General features: G+C 34.2%; 2 protein-coding genes across 5 annotated transcripts in view; one reads left to right on the top strand and one right to left on the bottom strand.

The window, feature by feature from the left end:
* LOC111502311 (uncharacterized) overlaps positions 1–23,958 on the top strand; it is a 76,906-nt gene that overhangs the window by 12,489 nt on the left and 40,459 nt on the right. The window lies entirely within an intron of this gene.
* LOC111502312 (uncharacterized) lies at positions 10,371–11,273 on the bottom strand. The gene is made up of 2 exons (XM_023156373.2): positions 10,816–11,273; positions 10,371–10,750 (listed from the first exon to the last, which is right to left on the bottom strand). Exons 1-2 carry the CDS (start codon positions 11,140–11,142, stop codon positions 10,553–10,555), a joined length of 525 nt encoding a protein of 174 aa, XP_023012141.2. The 5' UTR covers positions 11,143–11,273; the 3' UTR covers positions 10,371–10,552.

Raw genomic sequence — 23,958 nt, 5'->3', positions numbered from 1 at the left:
CATATTATTTCCTAACTGACTTTTTTTAATTCTATCTACTAACTGTCGGCATGAGCTTTTTACCAGAATGCACAATCATTTTGCTGAGCATTTACTAACGACTGGAGGGAGTATATGTTGTGGTAGCCTTCTATCACCCATCTATCGGAAAAGTTCCCGTTTTCATCTGAGACCAGATATAAGGGATAGAATTTTTGCATCTAGAGATTTCTAGAACAGTTTCGAATACTCGAGAGTATTCGAGAGCCTCACACAACATTCCAAGGCATCACAGAACATTCTGGAAGAGTATGGAACTTTCGAGAACATCCCAGAGGATGCGAATAAATCTGAATATTGAAAAAACACATTTTTCATTACTTAAATTGAATTTTTAACGTCTTTAATTATTAATAACAAAGTGAAAAATCAAATTTTTTTATTTTTCCAACGGAAATCTTTTTTGAAGGCTCTCAAGAAAAGCTCAAAGAAGTGAAAAAAGTTTGAGGTTTCCAGTTCGAAAATTATCAGGGTTTTTATGTAAATATAAAACTTGTCAAAATTAGTTAATTAACTAAAGTATATCTAATAAAATAATCACGGGAAAAAAAATTTTCCATAGATTTGCATTTATTCGAGTGTCTAGAAGGTATGTGATTTTTTTTCCTAATAATGATATTTAATGAGTTAAAATAAAGGAAAATCAAAAAAAAAATCCTTGAAGAGCTAAAAAAAATTGGAATCGAATGACGTTTTCATATACTAGGTGTTTTATTTAAGAAAAATATAACTTTGGTTGGCCACGATCGGCTGAATCACCCAGTATGCGAGAAAATAATTTTGAAACATAGTATTCATCAAAATGGCTGCAAAAAAAAATTCGAGCAGTTCGATAGTAATGGACCGAGAGAATATTGTTGACTCACCCTGTATATTTTACTAGATTTAAATACACTGAAACAAAAGTATGTTCATAACTACTAATTTCAGTTTTGAAATAGTTGAAGACAACATAGGCTAAATATAAGACCGTAACCTTCAAAGTGATTTATAACGTAAAACAACACCAACGCAATTGCAGCTTTTCTTCATCATATGAACTTTCCTTTTGAATCACTTCGTCCAAGGTAAGTGTGTGACTACAGGATGAGTTCAATATGACTTTTTGGTACTAGTTGCTCTCATAGAAACATGGTATTATTTAATTGTTCTAACAATATTCGTACCAGTCATATTATGAAATAGCAGTTATGATCAAGTGTTGTGTATTGAGATTTCAATGGACTGAGCCTGGACTCAGTCAATGTGTTATCATGTTAACTTGGGTTAATTGTCAGTCTCCTCTGATAGTCTTTCATCAAGGAAGTGCCATGTCACTTGATCTAGAGTACAATTTCCTATGAGAAAATTCTTGTAATGAAACCAGAACTAGATTACAAGATGTTTATTTGAGCTCGGAGGTACTCGTGAATACAATGTCATGTTGAAAAAATTACGGGGAATTCATGTTTTATGGATTCAAAAAAATCATACCAGATTTGGGGGTTCTGCTTTTTTTGAGATGCTTCCAAATTTCTGAATAATCTATGAGAGGTATCCAATGAGATGAAACCTGAAATAGATCTGTATATCAATTTAGTACTAAATCAAATAATTGTGTAAATATTCATATAATAGATTATAATTCAACTACTTTCACACGAGTCTAGAGAAAATCATCGCGTAATGTCACATATTCACCTTAATTGTTCGATGAACTAACAGATTCAATATTTTTTACGAAATATTTGATTACAAATTAGCGAGTGATGGATTTCGATTGTTGCATATGCTTGTTGTGCGTGTTCCTAGGAGTGGAATACATTAGCTATTTTGATGACTAGGAACTGAAATTATTTTCTCATAATAATTATCATCTTAGATATCTTCTTGTTGAAAGGAAAAGGAAATAAGTCGTATTTCAACCCAGGGCACTGAAGTGGACATGAGAGACTATTCATTCTGGCTTACCATCATAGTGAATTCGTCAACAAAAAACGATTTTCAATAAAATAGTACATTGTTTCACTAATGACAAAAATATCATTATCTTGGGAAAAGAAAAAATTTTTCAACCCGAGATTAGGGTTGGCAAATCAGATTATTAAGTTTATCTGTGGGTTTGTTGATTTCCAGATAAAATGTAGTTCTATTTTTTGTTAAGGTACTGTCGGTTAAGTGACCAACTCGAAACATTCAATAGGGCCGTAGATCAAAGATATTATTGCCAATGAAATGAATGATTTCTAATCAAAATGGGTACCAAGTGATTTGGCCGGCTTTTATTAAAAAAAATCACTGAAATATACAAGAAATAACTACAAGATTCAAGTATGAACTAGTACCCAGGGTGTTCTCTAATATATGGGTACTAAACAAAAAAAAAAACAATCACGATAAAGAAAAACGTAAAGGTTATGTCACCGATTCTTATGTTCTGATTAACGATGTAATGAGCCGATTCTTGCAAGAACTTTGGTTGGAAGAATTGAATGTGTACAGGCAACACATCAATCATCGGTTTGTCCTTAATTCACTTCACCCCAAAATGCTCTTTCTTATTACTTCCGTAACGATTGTTTTGAAAGAAATGAAAATCATTCACGAGGTACTTATCCTTGGCGGTTCTACTATCCAAGTCCTCTGCATATAATCACCAGCTTAAAAAGTGTAGCAATACAAATTTCTAAGTAGTTGCAATACTTCAAATTTTATGTTACTAAAAGATAAATTTGAAAATACCTCCAAGTGTTCATAATTTCAGACGTTTCATTTCTCACGAACCAAGTTCCATATTTACGAGTTTCCTACACTCGTTGTGTATCTAGAGGAAAGATTCAGCCTGTTTTACTGCCTGAAGTATTGCAACTACTTAGAGATTTGTATTGCTACACCTTTTCACCTGGTATTATATGCAGAGGATTCGGATAGTGGAACCGCCGAGGGTAAGTACCTCGTAGAGAATTTTCTTTTCCTTCCAAACAATCGTTACGGAAACAATAAACATAAGAATTGAAAGAGCATTTTGGGGTGAAGTGAATTAATTAAGAACAAACCGATGCCTATATTTTACATTATACTAGAAACCTTACCTATTCATAGTCAAGAAGAATTAAATGATTGATGTGTTGCCTGTTCACATTCAATTCTTCCAACCGAAGTTCTTGCACATCGTTAATTAGAACATAAGAATCGGTGACATCACCTATTCTTTATCGTGATTTTTTTTTGTTCAGTGCCATATATTAGGTGACATCCTGGGTATTACTTTATGTTTGAATCTTGTAGTTATCTCTTGTATATTACAGTAAGTGTTTGTAATAAAAGCGGGCCAAATCACTTGTCGTCCCTTTCGATTAGAAATCTTTTATTTAATTGGTGATAACATCTTTGATCTACGGCCCTGTTGAATGTTTCTAGTTGGTTACTAAACCGACCGTACTTGAACAAAAAATATATAACTACGTTTATTCTGGAAATTAACAAACCCACAGGTAAACTTAATAATCTGATTTGCCATCTCTAATCTTGGTTTGAAAAATGGTTTCTTTCCCCAAGTGAATATGATATTTTTGTCATTAGTGAAGCAATATACTATTTTATTGAAAATCATTTTTTGTTGACGAATTCACTATCATGGTAAACCAGAATGAATATTCTATCATGTCCAAATGAGTGCCCTGAGTTAAAATACGAGTTATTTCGTTTTCCTCGCAACAAGAAGATATCTAAGATGAGAATTATTATGAGAAAGTAAGTTCAGTTCCTAGTCATTAAAACAGCTAATATATTCCACTCCTATGAACACGTACAACAAGCCTATGCAACAATCGAAACCCATCACTCGCTAATTTGTAATCAAATATTTCGTAAAAAATATTGAATTTGTTGAATCATCGAACAATTAAGGTGAATATGTGACATTACGCGATGATTTTCTCTAGACCCATGTGAAAGTATTTGAATTATAATTTATTATTTGAATATTCACACAATTCTTTGATTTAGTAATAAACTGATATTCAGATCTATTTCAGGTTTCATCTTATTGGATAATCCTCATGGATTATTCAAAAATTTTGAAGCATCAAGCCATTTCAGTAGAATACGAAATGCTGTTTCTGCAAAATAAAAAACAGAAAAAGCTAAAGGAGTTTGAATCCGGAACAAAGCAAATATTTCTCTTTCGACTAGTCATCAAGTTCGATCTGAATTGAATCTGTCACATTCCACGATTGTCATGAACACGTTGAAGATATTTTTTTTATAATTTTGTCTGAAATTCGAAAAAGCAGAACTCCAAACGTAAAATTTTATTGAAGCCCTAAATCATTGATTCCCAGTAATTTCCTCAACATGGCATTGCATTTACAAGTAACTCTCAGCCTAAATCAAACATTTTGTAACGTTGTCTATGTTCAGGAGTGTTATACTTTTTGAAAACAGCACTCAATCATAGCTGCTATTTCATAATATGACTGGTACAGACATTATTAGGACAATTCAATTTAACCATGTTTCTATGAGAGCAACCAGTACCAACAAGTGATAACTCATCGTGTAATCACACACTTATCTTCTCAAATATTACTATACTCACCAAAAAAATGTAATCATCTGTCTGAACGCGATGAATTGAAAAACTAGCGATCGAATTTCCAATACGGTTTTCACCAATGGACGAAGTGATTCAAGAAGAAAGTTCGTGTGTATAATGCGACATGTGTGATGAAGAAAAGCTGCAATTGCGTTGATTTTGTTCCCTCTAGATACACAACGAGTGTAGGAAACTCGTAAATATGGAACGTGGCCCGTGAGAAATGAAACATCTAAAATTATGAACAATTCAAGGATTTTCAAATTTTATGTTTCCAAAAGGAAATGTCGAACGCTTACCTCCTTATGTCGAAATCCATAGCACAAGGGTAGAATTCGCTTCCCAATAACCTAAAAGCACCAGACGTTCAACCCCTAACAGCCTTTGATGCCAAAGATAGTTATAAATATTTACTAGGCAGATATCTTCATGATATCTATATTATCTCACGGGAGATGGTCACCACACACTCATTTTTTAAGGCTTGAAAGGAATAATATACAAGATATTATCAATTTTAATATTGCACTGGGCATGTGTAGGTACCTATATTTCCAATGACTTCGAAAAATATACAATTATTTATTTCAGATACTAGCCCATACAACATTTCAATTTCAATCATAGGTATTTCCTCTGAATTGTTCTAGAATTCATTCATATTGTTTTTACAATTTGTTATTCATTTAAAATTTTAAAAACTATACTGAAAAAATTTCATTATATATTAATCTATTCTGGGTTTTCATTTCAGAAAACTCGCACACACAAATGAGAACAAGGACGCTCTAATCGTATACCCATTAACATATTCTGCATCTCAGCTAGAATCTTGCATTTTTGAGATATTCAGAATCGAAACATATTGAAGGTTTCTATATATAGAAGCCAATCTTCTTGAAAAAAATTCAATAAACGTAATTTTCTATTATTATTTCGAAGTATTTTTCGTTTCTTATTAATATTCATCAAAGAAACTTTCATAAATAACCCATTCTTAAATATTTGACTAAGAGAAAGATACTACATCTGCTGATGAATAGTGCTGAATTGAAAGTGAATAATGTCCAATACCATAGGCCAAACTAGACGATTAATCAACTATATAAGAAGATACGGTAAATGAAAGTGAATAAACATGACACACAAATGCTCTAATTAACTCATGTCAGTATTGTATTTCTTCGATCAAGGATTTTACTTTTACTCGTGTAGTAGTTAGTAATCGGAATTTACGATAGCAAATATTCTACCATCTACGTAATATTACATAGACGGTTTCTTTAACGATAAATCAGATTTGCAACAATATCGTGAAACCTGCCACCCGCAGTTTCACGATAAATCTACCAAAATATGTTAGGTTAGTTGGGTTAGCTTAGGTTAGGTTAGGTTAGTCGACTTCAAATAATAGGTCCGCCAAGAGTATTAATTCAGGTTATCGTATCTCAGGTAGATCGGATATCTGTGGAATAAACATCAAGAATGTCATATCAATCAGATAGACTTCAGCAAAAAAAAATTATGACATTCACGAAGAAAAACTTATATTTCTAATACATCAATTTTGCTGTTGTACTGGTTAACCCTTGATGGAACTACGAGTATATGAAAGCTAAAAATGATCTACTTTTTTTTGTTTTTCATTTACAAATATTGCATCCTTTGGCAATTCTCAAAACTTGTAATTTATTGTTTGAACTAATCTTTATCTATAGAAACATATAAAAAAAGTAATACAAATTATGAAACTATAAAACAACGACAAAAATTAATTGGCACTCCGGGGCGACTTGATTGATTCCAGTGGCGCATTTGCTTTTTCAGCTGCAGGAAAACCCGGAAAAACCCGCAGCACCACATCATCTGAAGATATTGATCTGCCAATGTCATCTCTTTCATAGAATAAAATGTAGGATGTCACCAGAGGCTCCGATAAATTCAAGACATCTCCAGAACACTTAGTGGCACGACTATCGTCAAACTTAAACCAGTCCGTTTTGTCTTTGACATATGCATAATAATGACCGGATTCAACACCAGAATCACAGTGAACAATGACTGCATGAAGATTATAATAGTGGTCTGCTAGATCGAAGTGTTCATCTATTTCGAACCTTCGTAAGAGTTTGGTATTTCCGTCAGAGGTTGAGTCATGTTTGAAGATCATCAGTGTTATCATTAGATTGACTGGTGCCTCAGCTATACTTGTCTTATAATATTATGTTACTTTGGTGCATATATAACAATACAGTTGATCATTACCCGGTAAAAGTTCTATTTTCAGATGATTCAACAATACACTTTGCACGAACTGAGTATCGGTCATATTAGGAAACTTCTAGAAAGTCACATACGTTTTTGCTATCTCTTGATAATGTACTACAAAGTAAACCAGTAAGGATTTTTCCAGCAGAAACACAAAACGAGATAGACTGTGCGGAATCATCCAATCCAGAGCGGTCAGGAGTATTGATTCTGCTATTTTCCTGCTCATGAAAAGTATTCAACAGGAACCCTAAGAATTCGGAAAAATCCTCTTGTTGTCCTAACGAGTATCTAGTGAACTGCAGCTGCATGAACAGGTGTTATAGTTTGGTGAAAGTAGGAAACATTCTCGTTCTCGTTCATCGTCAAAAACCTCGTTCTTGAAATTCTTCGTCATAAACAACACTTGTGAAATGATATTCATGTAGCAAGTGTTTCCTAAATTATCTGATTCAATGTTCTTCGCAAGATTTTTAGAACAACTCTCTACTGATTCTGTTCCACATAATCTGCATCCGAACCATTTCTCAAGCTGCAATCGACCCTTCTAAGTGATGAAGGGTTTCGTACAAGGATCGATTCGGCTCTTGCTCCATGAAGCTTTTCCACTGAAAGGGGTCCAAAACCATTAGGACTGCAGCTCATGTTTGGGAGGCAAAAATGACCTATGTCCATTGACCGCACTTAAAAAAAAGAAGGTGGATCAATCACTTGCGAATTAAGCTAGATAGAAAAACGATGAATAAACACATATTTCGACTTGTTTTGAAAAGATTTCAGTTCCGAACTGAAATCAGGGCAATGCATGATCTCATCAAAATTATGTGAAGGATGAATAGTTTCAAGGACCGAAGCAGCATTACCACGTTGAATAGCAATACTAATTCTTTCTATCAAAAAAGAGAACCGTAATCTTCCGTTGCTTGGCCTTCCGAGTTCATGAACAAATAACAGAGATACCGGGCTATAAACACCAAAAGTTTCAACCGCTACTTGATGGAACAGATAGTTGTTACCAAGATTTTGGTATTTTTCTGTTTTGATTTTTCGCCAGACAATGCTGCAATTCCAGCAGACTTCGAACTTATATTTCTGACTTCATACTTTCAGGTTAGAATCTACCTTGGTCATATTATTTTGATGAAAGTTCAATCAGCGATGAAAAATACTCTCTTTATTCGTTCTGGAAACTACAACAGTGCCTACTTGGTATCTGTCTAAGAAGTTATTTTTATCCAAAGTGTGGAAAACCCCCGTCTATTCAGTGTCTAGTTAGCAACTGTTGTTTCTGTTTCTCGTATAATTATCGAAATCGTTTCTTTCGTTGAAGTACAATTCAGGAATGCCCTCAGAAAAAAACTATTTTTGTATAATCCTAAGACATCAAGATTTCACGTACTTCTCAAATCGATATTGGAAAAAATACTTTCGAATCCATAAATGAATTGATAAAATTCTTCAGTGTTTGCCTACTTGCTCATTTGGTACCGATAAAATGGTCCACTAATGATTCTGATTATTTTCAGTTTTGAAAGAACACTATCTATTTCCAAATGTGCAAATGAAATAGCTCTCTCTGAATTCTTATCAACGGCTCTAGGCGTCTGTTGAGGAAATTTGTGTCAACCATAACGTAATCGTGATTGGGAACAGTTAGATAATTTCCTAAATCAACTGTGTGAATGAATTCCAAATCACTATGTAATAAATGGATATATTGTTTTGATATACAAATTTTCGTAAGCATTTTAGTCGTATGAATCCCGCCTAACTTCTGAATCCTCAAAAATGGATCCAATTTATTGTTATCGTCGATGTGCCCTATTAAATATTCATATTTTTTCAATAATTTAAATTTAATTTATGCAGATTTTTTCCCACGAAATGCATCTGACTATATTGAAACTATACAGAAATATAATTCTTATATATTACAAACATTCGGTCACAAAAGATATATGCGTTATTAATATTATTATTAATGTCCCCTCCCCATTTATTTTTTGAATGGGTCAACTCAAAAAATTGAAATTTGGGATAATGAAATTATTGCATGAATACTTTATTTTGAAGTGAAATTGGCAGATGGAACTTTCAAGATGGCGACTGGGCGCCATCTGGGAAAAAAATTAAATTGAAAGGGGAGTCTTGTGACAAATTTTTCTGAAGCTACTGACAGATGCTTCACAACCCTAGAATATAATGTCAATATCTTTAACTACAACAAAATAAAAGACCTTTTAATAATTGCCTGAATACATTGACATTTAACTACATAATATTTTAAACAGACAGCGTATAATGTATATTGAAAAAAAGTTAAAATCAAAGCAATTCCGGATTCAAAAGGCAAGTGAACTGATTAATTTCGTTTCGGTTTTGCTTTATAAATTTTGCTAGATTATTTGCATTTCGTTACACTGACTTATGGAAATTATCAAGTTTTGTTGGTTCTACTTTTTATATTTCATTGTGTGGTGTTGGATAGGAGTATTGTTTCCTCATTCTACAATTATGATGATTCAATATCGTTAAATAATCTCATTGAGAAATTGTGCTGTTAGTTTTATGCTCTACAAACTATTTGATGAGAGATAGAAAAGCACTTTACAATATAGCTACATCTATTAATTATTTGAGTACCAGCTTTGATAGTGAATTAGTCTCGGATTGATACGTACCGAACAGACTTATAAACAACGTCAACTAAATTGAACTTCACGATCACGATACGTTTTTCCTCAAAAGAATATGTTAGGTTAGGTCCAAAGTGAGTGGGTCTATAGACCTATCCGAGATGCTGTCAAAATTAAATCAAAATGGCCGCCTGTAGGCACTCATGTTGTTTGTTCTTATGGAAAGAAAACTAGAAAAGTCCATAATCAACTTGTTTTTGTGAGTGATTGTGTTGCTGCTTGCTGAAATTCGTTGTTTGAGGCTGATTTTACATATCAATCGTCCTTCATAACATAAAATCATGCCTACAACGTGTTGTGTTGTAAATTGCGGAAGCCGTGGGGATCGTGATCGGGTGAACTTTTACAAAAATACCTAGTGAATTCCTGCTTTTACCAAAGGAAACAAGCAGTTGCATCCAATTGATTTAGAAGCAACTAGAGCCATTGCACATGTCAAGATTCATGTAGAAAAAGTAATAGGTTGCATTCGTCAAAAATATAGGATTCTATCAGATTATGTGCCAATTTCTCTGCTTGTTTGTGGTGAAGATGATACAATCTTGATAAAATAGTGACTGTGTGTTGTGAATTAATTAATATCTGCCCACCAATAGTACCTTTGAGTTAGATTGAATTTATAATAAAAAACCTCATAAAATTGTTTTTTTAATATGTATACTTAGTCTAGATTTGTATTTTTGTTTATTCTCCCCGTCAGACGAGGAAGTCAGTTTCAATACACATTCATTGAACAAATGATTCACGATAATGGTTATTTCAAAAAAGTGATTTCTCACATGGTGGTTCATAACAATATGGAAACTTCAATTATGATTTTTCAGTTCAAAGAAATGTTTACATACATAGCATTCATTGAATGAAACTATGCATTCAGCGAATGTTCTTGAGAAGAGTCAAAAATCAGTTAACAAGAAATAAAAAAAGAATAGGTATGAGATGAAATTCAGCATTGAATATGAACATGAAAGCCTCATGCCTGCACTTTAGAATTGGATGATATATTGAATTGGTTGATATATTCCAGGCCATACAGTACAGCAGCAACGTGACTACAAACTTCAGAATGGCCTGCCATGCAGGTACAATGAGCTGAAATTATTGCACCATCTTTCTCGAATATAATCCAAACTTGCAGTGGGGAATTGTTCATCCTCTGTGAATGATTAACCTAAAATCAAGATACATATTCAGAGAAAATTATGAATAAATCAAGTTTGAAAAATATCTAAATACCTTGACAATCACAACAATGTGCTCTCCGATTGACTTTGCTTCACAATCATGTACAAATCCAGCTTCAAAATATTTGTAGCCAGTCAAACTTTTGTAGGCCTTCATTTGCTGATTTGTATAGAAACGATAAGTTAGCACCAGATAAGAACTCATATCGAAAGCAGTAACTGGTGGAAAACATTCTATAGAACTGTTCATTTCTTCTGAAGTGAAAGTAAAAGGATCCATGCACTGTATCACTCTAATTTTATCTTTGTAACACATAGCAATGTCTTTGTTTTCACGTTCCAATGTTAGTAAATAATCACTTTTATTAAAAACAGCCATTATAATTATTTTCACAGCTTCCAAAGATAACAAAACACGAAAAAACAGCGAAATACCTATGTCATTGTACTCATTGTGTGCCTACAGGCGGCCATATTGTTCGAGAATTGGTCACGTGTTCTGGACATCCTTATTTGACCCTCCACCGCAACCCACAAAAGTTTATTATGGCTCACACCTATTCTTAATGAAGCCGATTAGTTTGTATGGTGAGTGGTCTTTTTTCAGGTCAGATAGTAAGAGTCTGGCTTTATCGAACTTTAAAAACCTGATTCGGTCCCCAGCGGGGCAGGCACAAAGTATGTGCTCTGCTGTTTCATCATTTTCCAAACAAAGGCGACACACACTGTCTTCCGACAATCCGAGTCTCTGCATATTATGATTCAAATGACAGTGACCTGTAAGAAGGCCTGTTAGATATCGTAGTTCATCCCCACTGTAGTCCAACAACTGTTCGGTATCAACCTTCGAAGGATGAATAAACGCTTTGGACTGAGCCAATCCTGGAAGATTCTGCCAGAAGTCCATAAATCTTCTTACCATCCACGTGATCAATATTTATTTGGCAAAGTCCAAAGCGATGCCAATGACAGGTTCTGGTCTGATGAAGCTGCTTGTGGCACCCTCCTTTGCAAGGGAGTCAGCAGCCTCATTGCCTTTCAGGCCAGTATGGCCATCAATCCAGACCAGAGACAATCTGTTAAGTCTTCCTATCCAGGAGAGTCGTTTTTGGCAATTTGCTACCAATTTAGACGTTTCTTGGTAGGAGACAAGAGCTTCCAATGCTTTAAAATTCTACTTACACTTGAATAGCAGATTTGTTTCCTGGATGCCACTCGTTGAAAATATTTGCGGCTTCGCGCATTGTTTTATAACCATCACCACAGATTAAAACTGATTCTGCCTTATCAGTTAACGTTAATAATACTGGGCGAGGCATTTTAATTGAGGACAAATATGAAAACGTTTTACGTTTTATGTGTTTTTTGTTCATGGCTATCCGCGATAGATTTTGGATTGTTTTTTCAATATCTGTTTTAGTTGAGGCATTGTTGTCAGAATAAAATAAATTTCATACTTTTATTGACAGTTTATTCATATGAACATTATACTTAGTAAAGTATCTGCCTCGTCAAAAAGAGCATTTGTTTTATTCTAAAGTTTTGTTAAATATCGTTGCAACAAACATGAAGTTGACGGTCACCTAAAAAAATACAAATCCAAGTAAATTTTACAAATACACTTTAATTTGATAAAAAATACTCCAAACTGATTTTATTGTGGCTACTTCAAATACATATTAAATCAAAATTGTAAAAATATGTATCATACGTGTTAATTCAAAATTTTCCAAAAGAAAAAAAAATCGAATAGCAGGCCATGACTTCATATCTGAACATAACTTTTAATTTCAAGCAACTTTTCTCTTCAACATATTTCTATATTTTTTGAAATAAGGGTAATGTTTGTCATAAAGCCATTTCAGGTACACTTGGTATAGTTTTGGAACAAGCACCAACTTTTGTCAAGAATAAAATTTTTTGAGATATCGATAATAAAAAAGTTTCCCATTTGTTGGTTAGTGGACCACACTGAATAATCTATTGTAATTGGCATTTCGAGTCGTGGTCTATTGTACCAAAAAAAAATACATAATTTGATATCAATTCATTCAATTCTTATAAAGATGGTTTTTGAGGTGAAATCTCTCAACTAGGCGGAGTTCAATCTGATAATCTCAGAGATCACGATTCAGGTACTCCCTTTCAGCCAGTCCATTTATCCTATAAATTAATTAACTCTACGTATTCAAATTGAACCAGAGCTCTTACGAAATAGCCCAAAAAAGCTACCTGACATATGACAATGATAATGTTTGACCTTGGTTTGCTAAATTTCATTCTGGAGATTTTAGCTTCAAAGATGAGTCAGTCCCAAAGTAGTCGACCTACAACAGTGCTGACGGTGCTGGGATGACGGAAGAACTGAGCGTCGGCTCTGATGCGGTTTTTCATGGTTTAAAAGATATTGGAAAGGTGGAAAAGCTCGAAAAGTGGGGGCCTCGAGATTTAAACGATCGACAGAAATTGTTACGTTTCGAGGTCTGTTCTTCTTTACTTTTGTGCAGCCAATACACTCCTTTTTCAGATCCGATTCGTTCAGGACAAGCAAAAACGGCATTCATCAACAGTTTCTAAATATACAGTGTCACTAAAGTGCGCACCATATGGGAAACTTTTTTTTCGAAAAGTTTCAATGAAGTTTAACTTCGGCACTTGTTTGTGCTTTGAATTTAACTTAAAATGATGCGGCAAACTGCGACCCACTGACGTTCAGTGTTTGTCAAATTCAACTTTTTTTTTGAAAAAAATTGAAAAAGTGCATTTCAAATTTAAAAAAAAGTTACTTGAAAAAGTTGTGTCTACGGCAATTTCATATTCATATGCCAAATTTCATGCAACTAAAATAAAGTTAACGTTTTGCTTATTTTTGACAGATATCCCCTTTATTTAAAAAAACAAGTTCGGTTAATTGTCATTAATTCATATACATAACAAACTCATCGTGGAGTTTAACTTTTCTGATAAATTTTTACTCATACGGACATTTTTAGAGAGAAATTAAAAATGTGCTATAAGAATTTTAACATGGCTGGTGCAATCAATCAATCACTTGGCTATTTTCTTAAACAAACGTTAGTACCTTCAATTTTGGAAAAGCAGACACAACTCAAAAACTGCAATAAGTATTAATAAAATCACTAGAGTTGAAATTACATTAAAATTTTAATATTCAGTATTTACAGATTATTCATAAACACTAACTACGGCGGTAAGGATGCTTAATCACGTTGAATAAAATTTTTAAGTAGGACAAACAAAATGCATGCTATGGTAATGTCAAGTTGTCGATTTACTTGTCAAATTTTTAACAGTTATTGTTGCAATAATGTTGTCTCTTCAGGAAAGAATAGAAATAGTTTTAATATGTGGTGAGAATACACCATACCGGCAAGTAGCTAACATTTTTAATGATGTTCAACATACCACTGTGACAAGGATAATGTCGAAATTCAGAGAAACAGGATTCGTAGCAGATTAATTTTAAAAAAAGCACACTCCAAGTAATTATGATGCGGAGGCCCAACTTAATATTTGTTTAAAAGTTATTGAACACGGGCAAACGAGCATAACCGATATATAAAAATTACCCATACAAAAGAGAAAGTGTCAGAAAAATTTTATTTTATTTATTTATTTTATTTTATTTTATTTATTTTATTATTTTATTTTATTAAACACGTTAAAAAAACGAGATTTTGATGTCCGTTTGGGGTTTTCATTCTGGTTTCAAGGAGAGAGATAAAAAAATGTAAAGTTTACGTATAAAATTTTATGGACAGATGAGGCAACGTTCTCTTCAAATGGAACGGTAAGTTCTCAAAATTGCCGATGGTGGGTCCAAGAAAATCCCAATTTCACAGTTGGAAGTGGTGATCAGTATTCCTTTAAAACTAATGTATGGTGTGGGATACTTAACGACCAAATAATTGGGCCATTTTTTTTTAGGGAAAATTTATCATCCGTCGGTTACGTCAACCTTTTGAATAATGAGGTTAGTGAAGTTTTAGATAATATGCCTTTAAATATTAAATACGACCTATGGTATCAGCTTGATGGCGCACCAATACATCACACGGTTGCTGTAAAACAGTCCCTCCAACAAATGTTCAGAGGCAAAGTTATTGGACGTAACTGGGAACATCATGGCCACCTAGATCAGCCGACTTGACGCCTTTCGACTTTTTCTTGTGGGGTTACCTGAAACAAAAAGTGTACCGAAGTAGACCATTTACTGACATACAACATCTGGAAAATACCATTGCTGTACAAATATAAATCCCCGATTTATTAAAAATGCAGTTACAGATGTCAGTAGAAGGACCATAATTTGTATTGAACGTGGAGGACGACATACTGATATGTAGGCTATAAGTGTTTGACAACCTCATTTAGAACAATAAATAATTTTTTGTACCCATTTGTATTTTCTATAATATTATTGTTGTTTAAAATTTATAATAATAATAATAGTTCTATCGAAATTATCTTTTTTAGTTGCCTCTGCTTTTTCGAAATCAAAGGTTTGTTTAAGAAAATAGCCAAGTGATTGAAACTTTGCACCAGTCATGTTAAAATTTTTATAGCATATTTTTAATTTCTCTCTAAAAATGTCCGTATAAGTAAAAATGTATCAGAAAAGTTCAACTCCATGATGAGTTTTTTATGTATACATGAATTGATGACAATTAACCGAACTTGTTTTTTAAAATAAAGGGGATATCTGTCAAAAATAAGCAAAACGTTAACTTTATCCTAATTGCATAAAATTTGGCATATGGATATAAAATTGCCGTAGACACAACTTTTTCAAATAACTTTTTGTTAAATTCGATCTAGAAATGCGCTTTTTCAATTTTTTTCAAAAAAAAAAGTTTGCCGCATCATTTAAAGTTTAATTCGAAGCACAAACAAGTGCCGAAGTTGAACTTCATTGAAACTTTTCGAAAAAAAAGTTTCCCATATGGTGCGCACTTTAATGGTGGCACTGTTTACGTCTCAACCTATCCATTTCTGTGAATGCATCACTTGCATTGCAAGTTTTGAGCTATTTAACTCAGCAATGAGGAACCGGTTGCCATATTAGAATTAGAATGACGTCACTTTGCTTATCGTGTTTCGTTCATCAAACCCTTTCATTTAATACTCGTTAGTTTAATCAACAAGTTCAAAAACATGAAAAATAGAGATAAAGGTCCTAAAAATATGAGCCATAGCTCATTCGATTCGGAATCATCTCTAGAAAAATGTTTTTGAAGGATTTTGGTGCAAGTGAAAAATTGCAATTGTAAGATTTGAAAAAAAATGGTATTCAGTTTTTCGTTAATAACTCAAAAAATATTAATATTTCAGCAATTTTGAAAAAAGCCTGTTAAAGAGGAGGAAATTTCCGATAAAAAAGTTCTGACTCCCGAAACTTTATCTCCATTTTTTATAATTTTAATTTGACTTTGAAAATAGGGTTCCGCGCGGCTGTTACGGCATGCGCGCGCTGCCGAAAAAAAAATAATATTTTTATAACATAAAATGTCATTTTAAAAATTTGAAAAAATTCTAGTATCTTAACATTTGAATGAACCGAGTCCCGTAGAAAAAAAAGTTTCATCACCATTTTTCGAAAACTTATTCAATTGTTAACTAACAAATTTTTTCCCAATCTCCGTTGGCATAAATAATGGGATAAAAGGTATAAATATTTGGGCTATAAATTTTAAACTTCGTGGAGCCCTTTTGATATATATACTTCATACGATCCTGCGATAAAAGTTCATAAAAATTTATCAATTTGTTAATTATGATTTTTTATAACTATTGCAAAATGAAATATCTAAAAATTGTTGATACATTTTTTTTAATTGATATTTAGCTTTGTCTATTTTCACATTTAACAATGGCATTTATTAAAAAGTGTAAATTATGGTTTTAAAAAGCAAAATTATTTCTTAAATAATTATTTAAACAATCGAAATAAAAAAAAATCGATTTTGAAGAATTAAAAATTAAAATAAAAAAAAAATTAATCATTATTATCTCCAGATAACAAAATGGCAGAAAAAATTTTTCAAAAATATTGAATTTCTGTATTTGTTTAAAACAATGTAATAAACAAATCACGTGAAAAATTCATATCCTATGTTAATAACTGCCATTGTTTAATGTGAAAACAGACATTTTTAGACAATTTTTAGATATTTCATTTTGCAATAGGTATAGAAAATCATAATTAACAAATTAAAAAAAATTTATGAACTTTCATCCCAGGATCGTATGAAGTATTTTATATCAAAAGGGTTCCACCAAGTTTAAAATTTATAGGCCAATTATTTATACCTTTCATCCCATTATTTATGCCAACGGAGATTGGGAAAAATTTTGTTAGTTCACAATTGAATAACTTTTTGAAAAATGGTGATAAAACAAATCATCTAAAAGAACAATTCGTTCAGGCCAGTCTCAACACCCTACACAGTAGGTTAATGGACTGACACCTATCAGAAAACAACTACTCCCCTGGCTAATACCACGAAGGGCGTTGGATTATATCCGACAGGTGTCAGTGCAGGATTCTTCACTGAAGTTATTCCTGCATATGCTGTTGGCGATACAACTGCCGCAATAGATTTTCAATTATCGGAACACACTTGCAGACCGGTTTCGGGCTGTTTGGCCACTCGTCAGTGCAAGGTAGTGTATATCATCAACATAAAGTCGATGATTTCCGAAAATTGAAAATCGAATTCCGTCAGAGTATATCATTCCTCGAACTAAGCTGAAGACTACAACAAACAACAGGTTTGTCGTCGCTCCATCTGCCTGTGAACGAGGTAACCAACTGCATATCCAAATTTGCCCAATTCCTCGTAAAAGGAAAGAAATCTTTCACGTATAGTCAGTGGGCATACTTGAAGACTGGCTATAAATCAAATCATCTAAAAGAACAATTCGTTCAGGCCAGTCTCAACACCCTACACAGTAGGTTAATGGACTGACACCTATCAGAAAACAACTACTCCCCTGGCTAATACCACGAAGGGCGTTGGATTATATCCGACAGGTGTCAGTGCAGGATTCTTCACTGAAGTTATTCCTGCATATGCTGTTGGCGATACAACTGCCGCAATAGATTTTCAATTATCGGAACACACTTGCAGACCGGTTTCGGGCTGTTTGGCCACTCGTCAGTGCAAGGTAGTGTATATCATCAACATAAAGTCGATGATTTCCGATAATTGAAAATCGAATTCCGTCAGAGTATATCATTCCTCGAACTAAGCTGAAGACTACAACAAACAACAGGTTTGTCGTCGCTCCATCTGCCTGTGAACGAGGTAACCAACTGCATATCCAAATTTGCCCAATTCCTCGTAAAAGGAAAGAAATCTTTCACGTATAGTCAGTGGGCATACTTGAAGACTGGCTATAAATCAAATCATCTAAAAGAACAATTCGTTCAGGCCAGTCTCAACACCCTACACAGTAGGTTAATGGACTGACACCTATCAGAAAACAACTACTCCCCTGGCTAATACCACGAAGGGCGTTGGATTATATCCGACAGGTGTCAGTGCAGGATTCTTCACTGAAGTTATTCCTGCATATGCTGTTGGCGATACAACTGCCGCAATAGATTTTCAATTATCGGAACACACTTGCAGACCGGTTTCGGGCTGTTTGGCCACTCGTCAGTGCAAGGTAGTGTATATCATCAACATAAAGTCGATGATTTCCGATAATTGAAAATCGAATTCCGTCAGAGTATATCATTCCTCGAACTAAGCTGAAGACTACAACAAACAACAGGTTTGTCGTCGCTCCATCTGCCTGTGAACGAGGTAACCAACTGCATATCCAAATTTGCCCAATTCCTCGTAAAAGGAAAGAAATCTTTCACGTATAGTCAGTGGGCATACTTGAAGACTGGCTATAAATCAAATCATCTAAAAGAACAATTCGTTCAGGCCAGTCTCAACACCCTACACAGTAAGTTAATGGACTGACACCTATCAGAAAACAACTACTCCCCTGGCTAATACCACGAAGGGCGTTGGATTATATCCGACAGGTGTCAGTGCAGGATTCTTCACTGAAGTTATTCCTGCATATGCTGTTGGCGATACAACTGCCGCAATAGATTTTCAATTATCGGAACACACTTGCAGACCGGTTTCGGGCTGTTTGGCCACTCGTCAGTGCAAGGTAGTGTATATCATCAACATAAAGTCGATGATTTCCGATAATTGAAAATCGAATTCCGTCAGAGTATATCATTCCTCGAACTAAGCTGAAGACTACAACAAACAACAGGTTTGTCGTCGCTTCATCTGCCTGTGAACGAGGTAACCAACTGCATATCCAAATTTGCCCAATTCCTCGTAAAAGGAAAGAAATCTTTCACGTATAGTCAGTGGGCATACTTGAAGACTGGCTATAAATCAAATCATCTAAAAGAACAATTCGTTCAGGCCAGTCTCAACACCCTACACAGTAGGTTAATGGACTGACACCTATCAGAAAACAACTACTCCCCTGGCTAATACCACGAAGGGCGTTGGATTATATCCGACAGGTGTCAGTGCAGGATTCTTCACTGAAGTTATTCCTGCATATGCTGTTGGCGATACAACTGCCGCAATAGATTTTCAATTATCGGAACACACTTGCAGACCGGTTTCGGGCTGTTTGGCCACTCGTCAGTGCAAGGTAGTGTATATCATCAACATAAAGTCGATGATTTCCGATAATTGAAAATCGAATTCCGTCAGAGTATATCATTCCTCGAACTAAGCTGAAGACTACAACAAACAACAGGTTTGTCGTCGCTCCATCTGCCTGTGAACGAGGTAACCAACTGCATATCCAAATTTGCCCAATTCCTCGTAAAAGGAATGAAATCTTTCACGTATAGTCAGTGGGCATACTTGAAGACTGGCTATAAATCAAATCATCTAAAAGAACAATTCGTTCAGGCCAGTCTCAACACCCTACACAGTAGGTTAATGGACTGACACCTATCAGAAAACAACTACTCCCCTGGCTAATACCACGAAGGGCGTTGGATTATATCCGACAGGTGTCAGTGCAGGATTCTTCACTGAAGTTATTCCTGCATATGCTGTTGGCGATACAACTGCCGCAATAGATTTTCAATTATCGGAACACACTTGCAGACCGGTTTCGGGCCACTCGTCAGTGCAAGGTAGTGTATATCATCAACATAAAGTCGATGATTTCCGATAATTGAAAATCGAATTCCGTCAGAGTATATCATTCCTCGAACTAAGCTGAAGACTACAACAAACAACAGGTTTGTCGTCGCTTTATGTTGATGATATACACTACCTTGCACTGACGAGTGGCCAAACAGCCCGAAACCGGTCTGCAAGTGTGTTCCGATAATTGAAAATCTATTGCGGCAGTTGTATCGCCAACAGCATATGCAGGAATAACTTCAGTGAAGAATCCTGCACTGACACCTGTCGGATATAATCCAACGCCCTTCGTGGTATTAGCCAGGGGAGTAGTTGTTTTCTGATAGGTGTCAGTCCATTAACCTACTGTGTAGGGTGTTGAGACTGGCCTGAACGAATTGTTCTTTTAGATGATTTGATTTATAGCCAGTCTTCAAGTATGCCCACTGACTATACGTGAATGGTGATAAAACTTTTTTTTCTACGGGACTCGATTCATTCAAGTGTTAAGAAGACACTAGATTTTTATCAAATTTTTAAAATGACATTTTATGTTATAAAAAAATTATTTCTTTTGATAAACTGTCTTTAGCGGCAGCGAGCATGCAACAGCCGCGCAACGTCAAATCAAAATTATAAATAATGGAGATAGAGTTTCGGGAGTCGGGAATTTTTTATCGAAAATTTCCTCCTTTTTAACGAACTGTTTTCAAAATTGCTTAAATATTAATATTTTTTGAGTTATTAACGAAAAACTACATACCATTTTTTTATCTCATTTTGTTAATAACTAATGCAATTTTTTACCTGCACCAAAATCCTTCAAAAACATTTTTCTAGAGGTGATTCCGAATCGAATGAGCTGTCGCTCATATTTTAGGACCTTTATGTCTATTTTTCATGTTTTTGAACATGTTGATTAGACTACGTATCTTAGGGAGTACTATGGAAATAATGAATCTCCACTATGTAACATGCCATCATTTAATTGATCTTGCATTGTTACGAAAACCAAACATGTTTTTTTCCCACATTAACTATCATACTAATAGGCCGAGTTTAATAAAATCTTCTAAAAAAGTTTAAAAAGTTAATCAAATTCATTTAGCCATGGGCGACAAAACGCGAAGATTAATATTAAAGCACTGTCGAATGCGGATCCGCCTATTCGCTTTGCATATCCTGCTCAGCTCCAGCTTACGGATTAAGGCTCAAATTCCTCCAAGTAGGCCATCACTTTCGATATCATTTGTATAAGAAGAGCCATCGTCAGGTGTCAGTGACTTTGATCTGTAGGCGCGCCATCGAATAGTGAAAGAAGAGGAGAAATTGGACTTTCAAGGTCACACCATGACCTTCCAAAGAAAGTAATTCGAACTGTTGATCTGACCGGTTCAAGACGTGTTTCGGACTATTCTTTCTTCGAGTAAACGTGTGTTCCGCATCCGGTTTCGTTGGCGATGATCTTATCTAGAGATAAGCTGAATATTGATGTTGTATACTTGATGGGGAAACAATGAAGAACTTTCCATCAAGTTGTTTTTGTTCCGGTATGGACCTTTCTCCTGTGTTGTAAAATAATTTAGTTCCATCACAAAGAGTACTTCTGTGTGTTGCAAATTTATCACATCGAAATCAATCTAGAAAGTTACTCTACCAAATGCCGCAAAAAACTGTGAAATAGTGAAGGATTAACTATCAATAGTAAATCAGAAGTGATTTATTCTCGTGTTTCACGGAAACAATTGAAAAATAAATATTATTATATCATGGCGGATCAAATTATATAACTTCATATTTTCTATATGGTTGAATATGGTTATGGATAGAAAAAAGTCTTTAGGTTTAGAGAGTCGCTCGCAGTTTAAAATAGATGATTAAAAAATGAATATCAAATATATAAATTAGAGAACTCAACACTACATGTACCAAATTCTTATGGCTTGGATTAACTAACCGTATGAATGTGTACAAACTCGGCTAAAAACTTTGTTGGTGTAAGGAGGCTATTATGATTATCAAGAATTTTTAAATAATACTTTCAAAACACATTGTTACTTAATTTCTGTTCATTTGAAACTGTTTCGTTATACATATACACTTTTTATATCCATCCTATTTTTATTTCTAACTTTTCTATATTTGTATTTATGTACCTGTATCAATCGAATTTAATTAAATTCTTCTTCAGAGCTCAAAATGTAGTTTTTTCATGTTGATAATATTACTATTTTAAAAACCATCAGGCATATTAATTACTAATTGAAAAAGAATAAGAAACATTGTTGCAATGTTTTTAATTTTTTTCAAATATGTATCTAATATTATCTAATTATCTAATATGTACCAAATTTATTATTATTATTATACGTACTATCGTAATGTTATGAGTTTATAACAGAAATGTCTTCTGAGTACACCATTAAGGATAGAATTATTTCATGTGACATTTTATACATATCAATACTTTTTCATGTAGCGTCCCTATGCATAAAATCTGTTTCAACTCCATAACGAATGTTTGTGATACAAATCTGATAAAAAAAAAGTTATTTTCGGTTCTATCAATATTGACTTGAATGAACTTGTTTCGAAAGGGTTTTTTCCGTTCGTGTAATTTGATGTTTTCAAATGTTTTTATTACATTCAGAATTTTAAATGATACTTTGATTATGCACTATCTACATATCTTTATAGAGAGTCGTCATTGTAGTTTTTTCTTCCCTTGGAAGTTTCTTACTTTTTTATTTAATGATGGAGAAGTCAAAAGCTGAAAGCCTGACTTTCCCTCAAAATACACCCCTTTCCATTCAATTCTTGTACTATTTTTGAATTCCTATGCACAGGCGAATTTTGGTGTTCGAATCCTTCAGTACCTACAAGATGAAATATTCATCTGCCCGTTTTTAAAAGTAAAATGGTTACATAAAAAATACTGAAGAATAGTATATTTTTCATCTAGAAAAACATATTGAGTTTACCCGGCAACTCATCAAGGTGAAATAGAATTTATCTCTTTCTATAATTTTTTTCTATTTCAATTGAATAATAACGACTCTCCCCAATAGGAAGACTTAGCAAATCGTATCTGGTCTGGATTTCTGGCCACACTGGCCTGAAAAGCAATGAGACTGCTGACTCCCTTGCAAAGGAGGGTGCTGCAAGTAGTTTCATCGGACCAGAACCTGTCATTGGCATCGATTTAGGCTTTGCCAAACAAAGATTGAACACCTGGATGATGATGAAAGAAGATGTATGGACTTCTGGCAAATTCTTCCGGGATTGGCTCACTCCAAGGCGTTTGTTCACCCTTCGAAGCATGATACCAAACAGTTGTTGGACTACACTAGGGATGAACTACGATGTCTAACAGGCCTTCTTACAGGTCACTGTCATTTGAATCATCATATGTAGAGACTCGGACTGTCGGAAGACAATGTGTCTCGCCTCTGTTGGGAAAATGATGAAACAGCAGAGCACATACTTTGTGCCTGCCCCGCTGGAGACCCAATCAGGTTTCTAGACTATGGCAAAGCCATACTCTCATCATCTGACCTGAAAGACCACTCACCACACAAACTAATCGGCTTCGTTAAAGAGCAGGGTTTATTTGGTCGGGTGTGAATAGGTGTAAGCTACAATAAACCCTTGTGGGTTGCGGTGGGGGGTCGAAAAGACCCACTCACTTTGGACCTAACCTAACTTACTGAAGAAGAGTATATTTTCCTCTGGAGAAACATATTGAGTTCACCAGCAACTTATCAAGGTGAAATAGAAATTAGCTCTTTCTGTAACTTTTTTCTATTTCAAATAAATAATAACAGTTTTTTTCATATTGTGGAAAATTCACAAAAAAAGTCAATGAAAATTTTGATTTTTGTTCATTGTGATTTTGTTCAATTCATGAGGTATAAAATGGGCTCTAGTTATTAACACTTTATTGCGATAAATGAAAATATTGTATTAAACTGTATTCGGAGTGATCTCTCCAGGATATAAAAGAGTAA

Source organism: Leptinotarsa decemlineata, unplaced genomic scaffold (assembly GCF_025532065.1).
Source record: "Leptinotarsa decemlineata unplaced genomic scaffold, Ldec_3_MD MMD2_tig00026340_RagTag_RagTag, whole genome shotgun sequence".
In the NCBI taxonomy this organism is placed as follows: domain Eukaryota; kingdom Metazoa; phylum Arthropoda; class Insecta; order Coleoptera; family Chrysomelidae; genus Leptinotarsa; species Leptinotarsa decemlineata.
Note: the sequence above shows the minus strand (reverse complement) of the source record. Positions and strands in the feature narration are given on the sequence as shown.

What these genes read in the sequence shown, in the direction of transcription:
- LOC111502312 (XM_023156373.2), bottom strand. Translation starts at nt 11,142, where the DNA reads ATGGCTGTTTTTAATAAAAGTGATTATTTACTAACATTGGAACGTGAA. An exon ending in ACATTGTTGTGATTGTCAAG is followed by an intron (nt 10,751 to 10,815) that starts GTATTTAGATAT and finishes TCTTGATTTTAG; the next exon opens with GTTAATCATTCACAGAGGAT.